The sequence below is a fragment of the Belonocnema kinseyi genome, chromosome 4 (genome assembly GCF_010883055.1).
Source record: "Belonocnema kinseyi isolate 2016_QV_RU_SX_M_011 chromosome 4, B_treatae_v1, whole genome shotgun sequence".
Classification (NCBI taxonomy): Eukaryota; Metazoa; Arthropoda; class Insecta; order Hymenoptera; family Cynipidae; genus Belonocnema; species Belonocnema kinseyi.
Window position 1 is genome coordinate 131,948,193 of NC_046660.1, and position 14,969 is coordinate 131,963,161.

General features: G+C 38.3%; 1 protein-coding gene across 1 annotated transcript; it reads left to right on the top strand.

Annotated features, from left to right (window-relative positions):
- The first annotated feature begins 2,472 nt into the window (after window positions 1-2,472).
- On the top strand, window positions 2,473-2,919 carry LOC117171105. The gene has a single exon (XM_033358157.1). It carries the CDS (start codon window positions 2,473-2,475, stop codon window positions 2,917-2,919), a length of 447 nt encoding a protein of 148 aa, XP_033214048.1.
- Window positions 2,920-14,969: the final 12,050 nt, after the last annotated feature.

The following is a 14,969-nucleotide window of genomic DNA, read 5'->3' on the forward strand; positions in this document are numbered from 1 at the left end:
AGTCCTTAATACTGAAAGAAAAAGCATTGCGATTACTCCCTGAGTTTCTAACGCAAATTTTAACGTAGAATCCGAATTACAACACTTTACAAGTTGATCTTGCTGTCTTTCGAGTTTTTTAAGCAGGAACCAAAGAAGGACCATTTGGCTTCTTTCGGTCTTTTTGATCCGGCAGGGAATGCATAATTATATATTTGATCCCACAGTGATATCGGGTAATGCCAAATTTCCTGAAAAGAGATGTTTAGAATGATTCGTATCATAATCTGTTGGACTATCGAAGCCAGTATGAACGTACTACCTTGCAGGAGAGCATTAGGGTGTGAGAATGAAGCCCTAGTGTGTCTGACGATGAATTGACTTTGCCCTCGTCAAAGGCGCAAAGTCCTTATATTTAGCCCTTGGAAGTATAAGGGTTATCTCCCCAGGACAGCAGACTTACCTGCGATTGCACAAGGGTTCTTAATGTGGGGTCTATCCTATACTCCTGGCATTTATAAATAAAACCAAAGCATCACAAATTGATCTTAAAGCTAGAACCTCAAAACATCATTGTAAAAGAGACCCTGCTTAAGTATGCTACGTCAAAAAGTCTAATCTTATGGGCAGCATCCAATGGTGAAGAGGATTGTTATTCCTGCAAGAGCGATGTAACTGGATTAAAAAAAAGAAGCATTGCTTACGTCAATATTTTGACAGTAATAAAATCATTCAAGATGTGCAACTCCGATGAGCAAGTCATTGCAGGAAACGGAATCATTTCTTCTCGGGAAAGCTTAGACATCCAAGAAGATGCTAGAGAAGAAAAATCATCCAGTAAATCTGACATTCACAAAAATATGTAGGAAGTAAAGAAAAAAACCAAAACTTTTCTCAAAAGAAGAATTGCAACGTACTGATAATCAGTGAGCAGTATGAAGACATAAGTGACCCTAAATGGTTCACCAACAAAATTGGGTACTGCTGCTAACTGATTTAAGATTTGATGAAGATTGCAGTCAAGAACCGCGGCTCTAGATGTGGATATGTGTGGGTTAAGTGCAGTAGCATCACATATCTAAGCTTCTATCTTGTCCCAAACGAAAGAATGAAGGACTTCCATGATAAACTCGGTGATCCGGAAGAATTTATCCAAAATGTAGAAGGAGAAGTGATGGTTTCTCGCGACTTTAATGCTAGAGCTCTGGAATGGGGTATGCCAAAAACCAAAATTAAGATCAAGAGGAAAGCGAATCATGGAAATGGCAGCAAGGAGGCGATTGATAGTTCTGAACAACGGCAGGACGCCTACTTTCAGGCGACCAGCTTTTAGAGGAATTATGCCCGACATCTCCTTATAAACGAAGGGATTGGTGACATTGATAGATGCGTGGGACGTAATCGAAGATTATGTCAGTGAAGAAAAAAGTGCTTCAGCTTACGGTGAAAATCCCAGCGAGCGCTGAAAAAGCGGCCAGCAGAAGCGACCATCAGGAGGACAGAGTTTAAAGCAGCGAAGAAGCAACTTCGAACTGCTATTATGCAAAGCAGAAGATCTTGATGGAATACACTCTGCAGAGAGGTGGACAACGAACCTTTGGGGCTGGGATACAAGATTAGTACACGCAAATTTGGAACCTTAGCATCGGCAGACGCGCATGACCAGGAAACCATGACACGTAACATAGACATAATGTTTTTCACGCACCAGATCAGAAGCCAGGATACTATGGAAATCTACAGTGCAAATGTGCCGCTTTTCACTGAGAAGGAAGGAGACCTGAATTCCCCGTCAGCAAACAGACCAGTATGTATGCTCGACACTGCTGGTATGTTACTAGAGGAATTGCTGAACCCCCGCCTTCAGACAGCTGTACAAGCGGCAGGAGATCTGTTAAAAAATCAGTAAGGGTTTAGGAAAATGCCATTTACGGTGAATGTATTACAGTAGTTAGCAATAGCTGCGCGAGCACTTTTAACGTTACCCTAGACGTTAAAAATGCATTCAACTCACCTAGGTGGACAGAAATATTTTATGCACTCTAGAACAACTTTCGAGTATCGCCCTACATCTTACGTATAGTGAAGATCTATCTGCAAGATAGAGTTTTACTGTACAAAATAGAGGGAGGGACCTACAAAAAACAGATCACCGCAGGGGCAGCACAGGGGTCCATATTAGGTCCAGATTTGTGAAACATCTAATAGGATGGCATCCTTCGTATGAAGATGGCCGAGGATACTTCCCTGATGGGATACGCAGATGACATCGCTGCGATTATTTCGTCTCGAAATAAGAAGGTAGCCCAGTGGAAACTGAATCAGGTGATGATGCGCACCAGTAGATGGATGGTGGAACACGGTCTTAGTTTGGCTATCCAGAAGACTGAAATCGTCGTACTTACGACCAAAGAATAGACACCATCATCCCGCTGGGGGTGGGAAATCAGGACACCGTGAAAAAAGAGAGCTGTACAACATTTTGTCTTACTGATGAACACAAAGCACAAATTCTGGGAGCAGATCAAGAAAGCCTCCCAAAAGGCTGCCAACGTAACCACAGCCCTAAGCAGACTCATGGCCAATTATAGAGGCCCGAAATCAAGCAAGCGTCGTCTATTGATGTCGGTGACAACATCAATTCTGTTGTACGGTGCCGAAATCTGGGCAGATGCAATCAAAATGAAAAAGTATAGAAAGCGAATGGCAGAGGTGCAAAAGCTGGGAGCGCTCAAAGTAGCTTGCTCTTACCGCACGGTTTCGGAGCCAGCTATATTTATTATAGCTGGAGTAATACCATTCGTTCTCCAACCCAGGGAGCGCAAGTACATTTACCAGAAGAAGGCAGAAATAGGTAAACTAGAGGCAAAGGGGCAAGGCAGAGCTTACATAATGGAGCAATGGAGTGCGGGATGGAGAGAAGACTCTAGGGACAGATGAACAGCCAAAGTCGTAAGCCGACTAGACAAGTGGGTGGATAGAAAACATGGCGAAACCAATTATTTCCTTACAATGTTTCTCACGGGGTATGGGCTATTCCAAACATATCTTCACAAAAGAGGAAATAGAGCGCAGAGTGTGACTAAGGAGATGAGGAAGAAGAAGACGCTCACCATACCGGCTTCCTATGCAAAAGATGAGCCGCTGAGAGACAAATTCTTGAGCAACAGATTGGCCAAATATATCAACAGATATCGCCAAAAAGCATCGTTCAAGTAATGCTCACTAGTACCGAAAACTGGAACAATGTAGCTGGATATGTTGAGACTATGCTACGATATAAGTAACAAAAATAGAGCCTCAACCTACTATGAGCTCATCTATCTAATTGTGAGGATCAGTCATGCCTTATCAAGATGTCGAAGGCCACATCCAATCAGGATGTGGAAGACCGACGAGCCCGATGTGCAGAACATCCGCACTACTGAGGACGATGCGTACATCTTGATTGGAACACCCAGCTGACAAAGAAGAAGACCTGAACAGGTCTAACAGGCCTTAACAGGTAAGAAAACGGCATCCCCTCAAGTAATGAGAAAGCAGTTCCGAGGAGAATCATGCCAAAGTGTGGTGTTTTTTAGTGGATCGTTAAAAGTCGCATTATAATGAATATATTGAGATCTTTGTTCATATTTGTATACAGTAAGATCACTGTAGTGATGCTATCAATATCCCCACACTACCGTTAAATGCGGACCCTTCTCGGTGTGTTGTTAGAACATTTTTCACTAGCCCTCGTAAGCGAAAAAACCTTTCTCTTCCCCTCTTTTTCTATAAACACAAACCACTGCTTCTTTGGTTTTTTCAACTATAATCCTTCCTACCATTGTTCCATCTTTTTCGTCCCTGTCTCTCTCTTCTCTTTCTTTTACTGCCTTTTTCCTCTGGAACCATGCTGCCCATCCCTCTCTGCTTAACATGTTCCTTTCTTGCTTCTTGCATTGTCTACACATTACCCTTCGGTTATGTGTGGAGTTGGTCCACGCATGACCAACCATACTTGGTTTTGACCTTGTAGATGACTTTCAAGGTTATTTTAAGGTCAATTTGTTTTTTCTTTTTTAATAGACACCCTCTTACTTAACTTAAGCAATCGAAAAAGCGGGAAATTTTACGTTCAAAAATCCACTCAGGGCATAGTTCACGTGTGACCTTGATAGTCCCTCATAGGTTATTTAAATATAAATAAGGTTTCAGGCACAACCATTTTTTTTTAAAACACATTTCCGAAATTATGGGGAAACACTTACTAAGAATCGATTCAGCTAAAATCTGAATAGATTATTTTACACACTTATAGCTACCACTTTGGAATTCCTTTCTATACTTCATAGTGTCAACTTTACACAACTTTTACACAAACCTTTTGTAAAATTTGAAAAAAACATTTAGCTTTTTGTAAGACTAATAGTTCGCTCTAGCTGTGTGTCCGAATACTGAAGTGAATTTTCAATGGAATTTGGAGTGAGAGTAGTGAGGATAAAAACAATGTTTAAATTAGAATTTTTACATTTCGTTGAAATTATTTGCATCCTATTGTATTCGAGGAATTATAATAATTTGTTTGCTATTTTTTTCTATTAAAAAAAAAAATTTTTTGCTCTCTTAGTTTTCGAGAAAACAGGACGGCGCCAGTTTGCCGGAAACTCAGCGGCGGCCTCTGCAAAAACCATTCAAAAGTCAATAAGTTGAACAAAATGAATAGGTTAGATTGTTTTGCTATTTGTTTGCTTTGCAATAAGCTATGAATCGCTTATGTAAACTCAACCCTTGTTTACAAAACCTCCATCTGTAATTAAAAAAAGTATTGCAAAAATGACTAGGCTAGATTTTTTGCTATTTCTTGCTTTACAATCAGCTATGAATCGCTTTTGTTAAGTCGACCCTTATTTACAAAAACTACCCCCCGTAATGAAAAAAGTATTTAAAAGAAGTATTAAACAAATTACTAAGCGAGATTTTTTGCTTTAAAATCTGATATTCAACACCCCTAATCGTTAAAAAATAACCCGCGTATTTGGTTCGGAATACAAAACTAAAGACTAAAGTCAAAAATTGTATACATTAACTGTTGGGACCTTTGCCATTCTGATTGTTGTGCTCTCCCATTATTCTCCAATGTCATATCAATCTCTTTCATAAAATTAACTCTTATATAAAAAAACAATATCCTACAATGAAAACACGTATTGAAAAAAGTCGATATCTGCATAGATGGAACTTACTTATAAAATAGTAAAAGGGTACTTTTAAGCGTAATTATTTCTCACCCCTATTCTTTACAAAAATAACCGCCGCAATGTACATGATTTTCCAGTCTATGTGTGTATATTCAGAAAATATAATTTACTTTTATCGATGCACCTTTCAATGCCTTTAATTAACTTCCTGCGCGACAATTAGGTATATCAAGTTGCAACTCTACAAAAGAAATTCCCAAATTTGTTTGTATCAGAATTTACAGCTTTTTTGTTATCTTGGACGCAACAACAACTAATTCCGAAAAACCATCCCACTAAAAATAAAACTACCTCCAATTTAAAAACTTAAATTCGGAAATAACAAAAAACACAAGATTTTGGGGCTTATTTTGGCTTCCAAATGCACGCAAAAATCGAAGACCTTTCCCATTTAAAAAAAAACCACCTCCTTGCGGAAAAGAAAATCTGCAGAACACAAAATGCACCAGATTTTGGCCTTATTTTTGGGCTCTCGAATGTACCAAATGAAAGATCAGAAAAACTACCGCTATATACAAAAATACCAACCCACAAGTAAAATTCTTAACCTCAATATTGACAATTTACAAGAGCCCAAAAATTAGAGACTTCATTGATACTGGAAAATTCCAAAAAATATTAATTTTTTACAATTTCATATCTATGAGGTAGAGAGTGGTTGATTTTAAAGGTTAATGGTTGGAGCCCAAAAATCGGAGTGGGTATTTTCGAGAAGCCAAAGAATCAACGACTCCATTGTCAATGAAAAATTCTTAAAAAATTAAATTTTTACAATTTTATACCTACGTGGTAAAGTAAGGTTGATTTAAGATGTCAAGGATGACAGCCAAAAATCGGAGAGGGTATTCTTCAGGAGCCCAAAAATCAGAGACCCCATTCACACTGGAAAATACTTTCAAAAGATTATTGTTGGGCAAAGTTATATCAAAGTGGTAGAGAGGGATTTACTTAAGACGTTAAGGGTTGAAGCCAAAAATAGGAAAGGTTATTTTTGTGAAGCCTACAAATCAGAGACACCATTTCCACTGGAAATTTCTCAAAAAGATTATTTTTGTACAAAGTTATATCGGCGTGGTAGAGGGGGGTTTACTTTAGACGTTAAGGGTTGGAGCCAAAAATGAGAGTGGGTACATCGAGGAGCCCAAAAACCAGATACTCTACTGACACTGGAAAATTCTCAAAAGGATTATTTTTTAACAACCATATATATCTCCGTGGTAGAAAGGGGTTGATTTTAGACGTTAAGGGTTGTAGCCAGAAGCTTGGAGTAGATATTTTCGAGGAGCCCAAAAATCAGATACTCTATTGACACTGGAAAATTCTCAATGGGATTATTTTTTTACTACTTTATATCTACGTGGTTTAGAGGGGTTGATTTTAGACGTTAAGTGTTGTAGCCAAAAAATTATAGTGGGTATTTTCGAGGAGGCTAAAAATCACAGACTCCATTGACACTGGAAAATTCCCAAAAAGATTTTTTTTTTACAACTTCATATCTCCGTGGTAGAGAGGGGTTGATTTTAGACGTTAAAGGTTGGAGCCCAAAAATCAGAGACTCTAGTAACACTGCAAAATTCAGAAACACATTATTTTTGGATAAAGTCATAATTCCCTGTTAAGATAGGGCCGTTTTTAATGTTAAGGCTTGGAGTCCAAAAATCATTTTTAGTGTTTTTGAAGAGCCTAAAATCAGAGAATCTAGTAGCCCTGTCAAATTTGAAAAAGATTATTTTTGGACAAATTCAAGATTGCCTGTTAAGATGTAGCTGTTTTTTAACGTTAAGGCACAGAATCTGTTGAAATTTCTCTCCGGGTAGTAACGCTCTAAAATTCCGAAAAAGATTATTTCTACTACGTAGATATCATATCTGCGTAGCCATATCTAAGTAATACTTAATCATACCTAATTATATCTATGATTTCTAGGCTCCTCAAAAATACCCGCTCCGATTTTTAGGTTCCAACCCTTGACTTCTAAGATCAACCCCTCTCCACCACGTAAATATAAAATTGTAAAAAAATAATCTGTTTGAGAATATTCGAGCGTCAAAAGAGTATCTGATTTTTGGGCTCCTTGAAAACACCCGCTCCGATTTTTGGAACCCAACCCTTATTGTCTAAAATTAACCCTTCTCTACCACGTAGATATAACATTACCAAAAAATAATCTTTTTAAAGTATTTTTCAGTGAGAATGGAGTCTCTGATTTTTGGGCTCCTCGATAATACCCTGTTCGATTTTTGGCTCTAACCCTTGACATCTAAAATTAACCCCTCTCTCCCAGGTAGATATAAAATTGTAAAAATATAATATTTTTACCAATTTTCCATTCTCAGTGGGGTCGCTGATTTTTAGGTTTCTCGAAAATATCCACTCCGATTTTTGGGGTCTAACCCTTAACGTCTACAATAAACCCTTCTCTACTTCATAGATAAAAAATTGTGAAAAATTAATCTTTTTGGAAATTTTTCAGTATCAATCGAGTGTCTAATTTTTGGATTCTTCAAAATTACCAATATCGAGGTTGAAAATTTCACTAGTTGCTGTTTTTTTACGTAACGGTAGCTTTTCGGAACTTTGATTTGGTGGCCCGAAATAAGTCCAAAATCTAGTGTTTTTTATTTTTTTCGAATTTAAATGTTTAAATAGGGGGTAGTTTTATTTTTAGCAGGGCTGGTTTTTAGGAATTAGTTCTTGTTGCGTTCAAGATCCCAAAATGCCCTAAATTCTGATACAAAGAAATTTGGGAATTTCGTTTGTAGATGTGCTAGCTTAATAGACCTAATTGTTGGGCTGAAAGTTAATTAAAGACATTAAAAGGTGGATCGGAAAAGGTAAATTATTTTTTGAATACATGCAAAAAGCTTGGAAAATGATGTACATTGCGGCGGTTATTGTTGTAACGAATAGGGGTGAGAAAGAATAACGCTTAAAAGTACCATTTTACTATTTTATAAGTAAATTCCATCCATGTAGATATCGACTTTTTCAATACGTGTTTTTATTACAGTATATTGTTTTTTTATAGAAGAGTTAATTTTACAAAAGCGATTGATATGGCATTGGAGAATAATGAAAGAGCACAACAGTCAAGAGGACAAAAGTCCCAACAGTTAATGTATACAAATTTTGACTTTGGTCTTCAGTTTTGTATTCGGATACAAATACGGGGGCTCTTTTTGTAACGATTAGGGGTGAACAATAATTTTGCTCCTTATTTATGCTTTAAAAATATCGTGTTCATGGTTTCCAAATGTTTTCCATCTTGATTTTTTCATTTTTGAAAACACGTTTGTGCAGCACATGGGGTTGGTTTTTGAAATAAGGCTCGACTTTACAAAAGCGATTCATAGCTCATTGTAAAGCAAAAAAAATATCAAAAAAATCCAGCCGAGTCATTTTTGTAATACCTTTTTTAAATACTTTTTTCATTACAGGGGGTTGTTTTTTTAAAATAAGGTTTGACTTCACAGAAGCGATCCATAGCTCATTGTGAAGCAAAAAAATTGCAAAAAAATATAGCCTAGTCATTTTTTTAACACTTTTTTTAATACAGGGGGTAGTTTTGATAAATAAGGTTTGACTTGACAAAAGAGATCCATAGCTCATTGTAAAGCAAGAAAATAGGAAAAAAATCAAACCTAGTCACTTTGTTTAATTTATTGATTTTTGAATGATTTTTGTAGAGGGCGCCGCTGAGATGCCGGCAAGCTAGCGCCGCCTTGTTTTCACGAAAACTAATAGAGCAAAAAAATTGTTTTTTTGTAAAAAATAGCAAAAAATATAAAGAAATATGCATGATATGAAATTTTGTTTTTCGTTAGTGGCGCCGCTGAGTTGTCTGACCTCTTTTTTGCACGGTTCAAAAAACACCTGGGGATATGTTTGAGACGCATTCAACGATATTCTTAGATTTTTTCTGGGACTATTAGTTCGTTCTAGCTATATTTCCAAATATGGAAATTCATTTGGAAAGGCTTTTCTGGCATTTAGTGAGCGTGGAGGGGATATAAATAATGTTTCATTGATGAATTGCTCCCTATGAGTGGTTTGTTAATGTTAAAAATATTATTATCTTCATTTAATTTCCTTTCATTTCGTGTTACTTGATATTATTGTACATTAAATCATCAATCACGGAAAAAGTATAAACATTCTATTTGTTTAAATAATTATTTTTTTGTTGATTCAGAAATTGCCTGGGGATATTTTATTAACTGGATTAAAGTATCCAGTAATTTCCTGGAAAATATGTTCTGACTTATACATTGAGTTATACTTATACTTATAACAGTCATAAAAGCTCATATTTTTTAATGGCTAAAAAATCTTCTATATTTGCATACAATATACATATTAAATCAACTTATTTACGGATTGTTATTTGCATTATACTTGTTGGACGATGATACCGAAAATGCTGTTGGTTTTTACGTACTTCTAACGGCTTAGGAGATCCTTCTGGATAGTTACATTTTTTATTTTTTTGCAGACAATTTTTAAAGGTTATTCTCGTTCAGACCCACCGATTCTGAATTTTTAAATTAAAAATAACTAATTGAATAATTACAAAATTTTCATTTATCAATTTTAATTTCATTTATGATCCAAAAAAGTTTCGATAATCTCAGCCAAGACAAGGCTCGTCTTGAATCAAGTAAACGCCATCTCTGCCAAGACAAGGCTCGACTTAAGACAAGTAAACACCGTTTTACCTGTCGTGGCTTAACACTGCTTAACACTTAGTCTTAACACTGCTCCGCTAAACACCCCTGGGAAAATTGAGGCAATTCTAAAAAATGAGAAGTGCCAAGTAAAATACATATAGAAAGACGTAGAAAGACATTATAAGGGATATACGATGGTTATACCTGAAATATCCTGTTTAAATAATTGGCCTAATCATCGGCTCTCTTGGAGGTGTTATGCTTTCGCTGATTAATAGCCTGAAAAGCATCCCTGCGTATCAACAAAATGCTAAGACACTTGAAAGGAAAATACGCAAGGCGGTCGTCTTTGGGTCACTCGTTGTGCTCAGGGTGCACAAGATTTTTTCCGGATCATCGATTCGAGTCCTTCGGAGACTATAAGCACCTATCTCACGGTCATGAAACGTGGTTACGGCTGAAATTCTACCGTGATTTCGGTAGGAGGAGATGCAGTTTTTCATATTAGCACTCACTTCCAGTGAAGTCCCGCAGATATCCTTATGACAAACTTTAAATTAGATATATTTAATTTGTTTAATAAATAATTCCAAGGATTTTTGCACAGCAGTAAATAGATAAAGGTCGCAGTCCCCTTCGAGTAAAAATTTAAGCATATAGGTACGACAAGACATTCTCTTTTTTCGTTATCCGATTGAGGCTATACTTTGCATACAGTGGATTGTAAACGTACATCCTTTATTGGAATGTCATATCTCGATTGATGAAATTAAAGCCTTCTTATTGAAATGTAAATGTAATAAAGTTCTGCTAGAGGGGTGCCCCCCTCCACGAGACGTAGAAAATATGTAGATGTTTAATCGAAATTATTTCTATGACCATTTACAGGGCATTTACAGACCAGTCACAGGGGTGTCTTTCTGGTACCACGACAAGTTGAAAAAGGGTTGGGATTTGAGCATGATTATTTCTATAAATCATAAAGGTCCATTCTCACCCCTCATAAGACGTTTGAAAAGGGATTATGGTTTCCGAAATTTTTTATGTTAACGAGATATTTTCGAAAAAACAGTACTTTTATGGGTTTTCCATGGTTTCGACCATAAAAATTAAATTTGCATGTTTTTTCGATATCAGATTTGTAATCAACACGGGACGCATTCTGTCTTCCCCGTCCAATCTTCATGTTTAGTTGATGCCAGTGACTTTTGGGCCTTTAATCGATCTTTTTTCGACAGGTATGCACGTTAATTTTGCAATAACTGATGTGAAACTTGTTGAAGCTTTGGGTATTTCTGTCACCTCCGAGTGTACATACGCGCCATTAATCTTCTGTAAACATGGATAATGCTGGCCCCGTAGCAGTCTAGCAAGGCATCCTTAAGTTGATTTGTCTACTCAATGCTATTAGGGAAATCGTCTTTTCAGCCCTGTAGAACGCCGCAAGCAAGGTTAAGGCTGCATACTCCGAGGGTCTCCATTCATCTTGGAATCGACACTGAAATTACGACAAATCTACCGAACGCGTCCTCGGTTTACGGATAGATTGTGCCCCTGCCAAGGGTTTCGGGAAAATATGTTTCCAATAATTGACAAGCAAACGCAGACAATTGTCTACCATGTTCCCCAAAGGAAGAACCCCCAAGCAGAGGTCTAGCAACCGTGCCAAAACATGAATGGCATTTGGGTGAGATTTTTTACACGTTGGCTCAGGGAAAGCAAGCGGCATCTCAGAGTATGCAGTCTTATCCTTGCATTCGGGCTATACAAGGACGAAGAAACGATTTCCCTAGCAGTTCGTGGTAACAATAAAGACCTCAAAAAGTTGTAGATGCTTATTAAAACGATCGAACACGCAGAGTACCAGGCAATTGTTCGGCAAACAGTACCAACTATCCTATAGTTAGTGGTTTTGACAATGATCCACATTGACTGGACAAATCAACTCAAGGATGACTTGCTAGACTGCTACGATGCCATCATGATCCCCCTTTACTGAGGCTTTTTGGCGCGTATATAAACTCTATGGTACCACAAATACCCAAAGCTTTAGAACGTTTCGCTTTATTCATTGCGAAATCAGCCTGACTACCTCTCCAAAAAGGGGTATTTACGCGGAGCGCTTCTTCAACCGTTGCGTATACAAACTGCAGACGAAAATGATTAAGCGACATAAGGACCGAAAGTGAAAAGCAGATACCTTCTAAAAGATAATAAAAATTGTAGAGCAAGGAAGAACACTGACATGCAGGTTTCCCCTAAGCCCCAAGATCTCACTGAAACGGGTGCCTCCCTTCGTAGGATATTTCGGAGGAGTATCACCTCTGGATCATCAATTGTCCAGTTTACGGTGCTGCAACAACTTTGGCTCACTTAAGGCGAAGGCCAAAACCAACGATGGTTTAAAATACCAAAAGACGGGTTAAAAAGTTCTACCAAGAACTGAGGATCTGCTATCAGACACTGAACAAATCAAAGCTGCTGACAATCAAGCAACATATTGTTGACGAAATACGGTTGTTATATAGTGCAAGGAGGAGAATACAGAAGAAGTGGAGGTGGGTCAGTGAATTTGAAGGCATTTAAGGAAGTAACGGAACATATGGAATTCCTGGAATTTACTGAATCCAAAGAATTCACGAAATCCAAAAAACTCACGGAGTTAACGGGAGACATTTAATTTAAAGAATTTAAGAAATTTATGGAAATAAGTGAATTCACGGAATTCATGCAATTAAAGCAGTTCCTCGCATTCGAGGAATTCGTATAATTAAAGAACTTCCATGAATTCTGTGAAGTTCTTTGAAGTCCTAGAATTCCGTGAACGCTTTGAATCCTGCGAAGTCCTTGAATTCCTTGAGTTCCATAATTTCCTGTGATTCCATGAATTCCGCGAATTCCGTAAATTCCGTGAATTTCATGAATTCCACGAACTCTGTAAATTTCTTTGTTTTCTTCAATTCCATAAATTCCGCAAATTTCGTGAATTCTGTAAATCTTGAAGAATTTCTTGAATTCCGCAATTTAATTGAAATCCGTGAATTCCAAAAATTCTTGATATTCTATTAATACCGTGGATTCCGTTTGAAAAATTTTCGACATAGTAATGCTTCCACACAGCCATAACCACGTACAACAACCGTGAGATAGGTGGTTACAGTCTGTAAAGGAATCAATACGACGATCCAGCAAAAGACTCGTGCACCCTAAGAACACGGAGTGACCCAAGAACAACCGCCTTTCGCATTTTTCCCGAAAGTGTTCTAGCATATTGTTGACACGCAGGGATGCTTTTTAGGCTATTAGCAAGTGAAAGCTTGGCACTTCCAAGAGCACCGATGATAAGGACGATCAGTTTAACAGAATATTCCGGGTACTATCGTTGCAACTCCCTTATAAGGTCTCGATACCTCTCTTTCTTTTCATTCTCCTTGGCTATGATGTTTTTGTCAGCTGGTGCCGAAAATTCGATAACGAACATGGTTCGCTTCTCGAAGTCAAGAAGAACCATGTCAGGCCTCGAGTGAGCAACAGAAACAATTGTCGAGAATCTAAAGTTCCAGTATATGCGGCACTTCCCATTCTCGACAATTGACTTAATTGCCCTGGGAGCATTTAGAGGAGCGATATTAAGGTGAATACCGCAGGAGTGACAGAGATGGTAATAAAGTACTCTTAGTGCCGCATTGTGCCTTTGAATGTAGGTCGTTCCCGCGTGTGTTGGACAACTAGATAGTATGTGAGCTAAATGCTCGGGATGTGCATGGCACGCCCAGCAGCTATCATCGGGAATGTCTTGGCTCAAAATGTGGCGACGGTATATTAAGGTGGAAATGACATCGTCTGGGCATGCAAAAATGAAAGCCTCTATACCAGACTTTAATCCGGGCGATTTAAGGAAAGCAAACGTTAGCTCACAAGACATTGACTGATCCTTCACATTTCTGTGGAAGATACCGTGCATCCTCTTATCGAGGAGCTGTTCACGAAAGTTTTTCTCTTGTGTTTTCTTAATCCGGGCTTTCAAGAGTGAGTACTCGAGATAGATTATATTTGATGCATTATGCTCACCCCTAATATTGAAGTCAAGTCCGAGTGTTTCAGCAGCTTCCTCCGCTGCTTTGTACAGAAATGCTCCTTTACCCACTTCTTCGTGATTCCCGACCATTTTAAGAAGAGGGTCTCTTCCATTTGAAACTCTATGTGCTGTACCCAGAATAATCCTGTTGTGAAGACATTGAAGACTCAATATTCCGCGACCAACTTGACTGCGTGAGATGTACAGTCGCGGAAAGGAAGACTTAAGATGCATGCTTTTGTTCATGTGCATAACCTTTCTTGTCCCGATATCAAGAGATCTGAGCTCGTTCTTCGTCCATGGGACTATTCCAAATGAATAGAGTAGTACCGGGACGGCAAGCATGTTCGTTGCAGATACTTTGTTCCTCGCCGACAGTTCGGAAGACCAAATCTGTCGGATGAGACTTTTGTATCTGCTTCGGAGAGTATCCTTTATAGATGTCACTTCCTGAATGCGGCTCTGTGGTACGCCCAGGTATGTATAAGTCTCTCCAGCGCAATGGTGTCGTGTGGCGCTTCTATCAACGAGATCAGGATCTTCAGGATGCCATTAAGTTTTCCTCGCTTCAAATAAACCTTGGCGCATTTGTCTAACCCAAATTCCATTCCAATTCCCTTAGTATATCGTTCGACAATCCCCAGAGCTAGATGCAGTTACTCGCTGTTTTTAGCATCGATCTTAAGATCGTCCATGTAAAATACATAAGTGACCTTGTACTTTCGATCTGCAGGTTTGCCGCACAAGTACCCGTCGGAATGGCGCAGTGCTAGAGATAGTGGCAATAATGTAAGGCAAAAGAGGAGTGGGCTCATGGTGTCGCCCTGAAAGACACCTCTCTGAAACGTGATCTTGTTATTTGTCACACGGTTTTTGCCAGATAAGATAGTAAATCTGGTTTTACAAAGCGGCATCAATCTCTCTATGCACCAACTATTTGCGGATGAACCTTTAAGATTTCCAAAAGACAGATGATAAGTCTATGGGATGTAGAATCGAAAGCTT

Coding starts and splice junctions, on each gene's coding strand:
- LOC117171105 (XM_033358157.1), top strand. CDS start 2,473: ATGAACACAAAGCACAAATTCTGGGAGCAGATCAAGAAAGCCTCCCAA.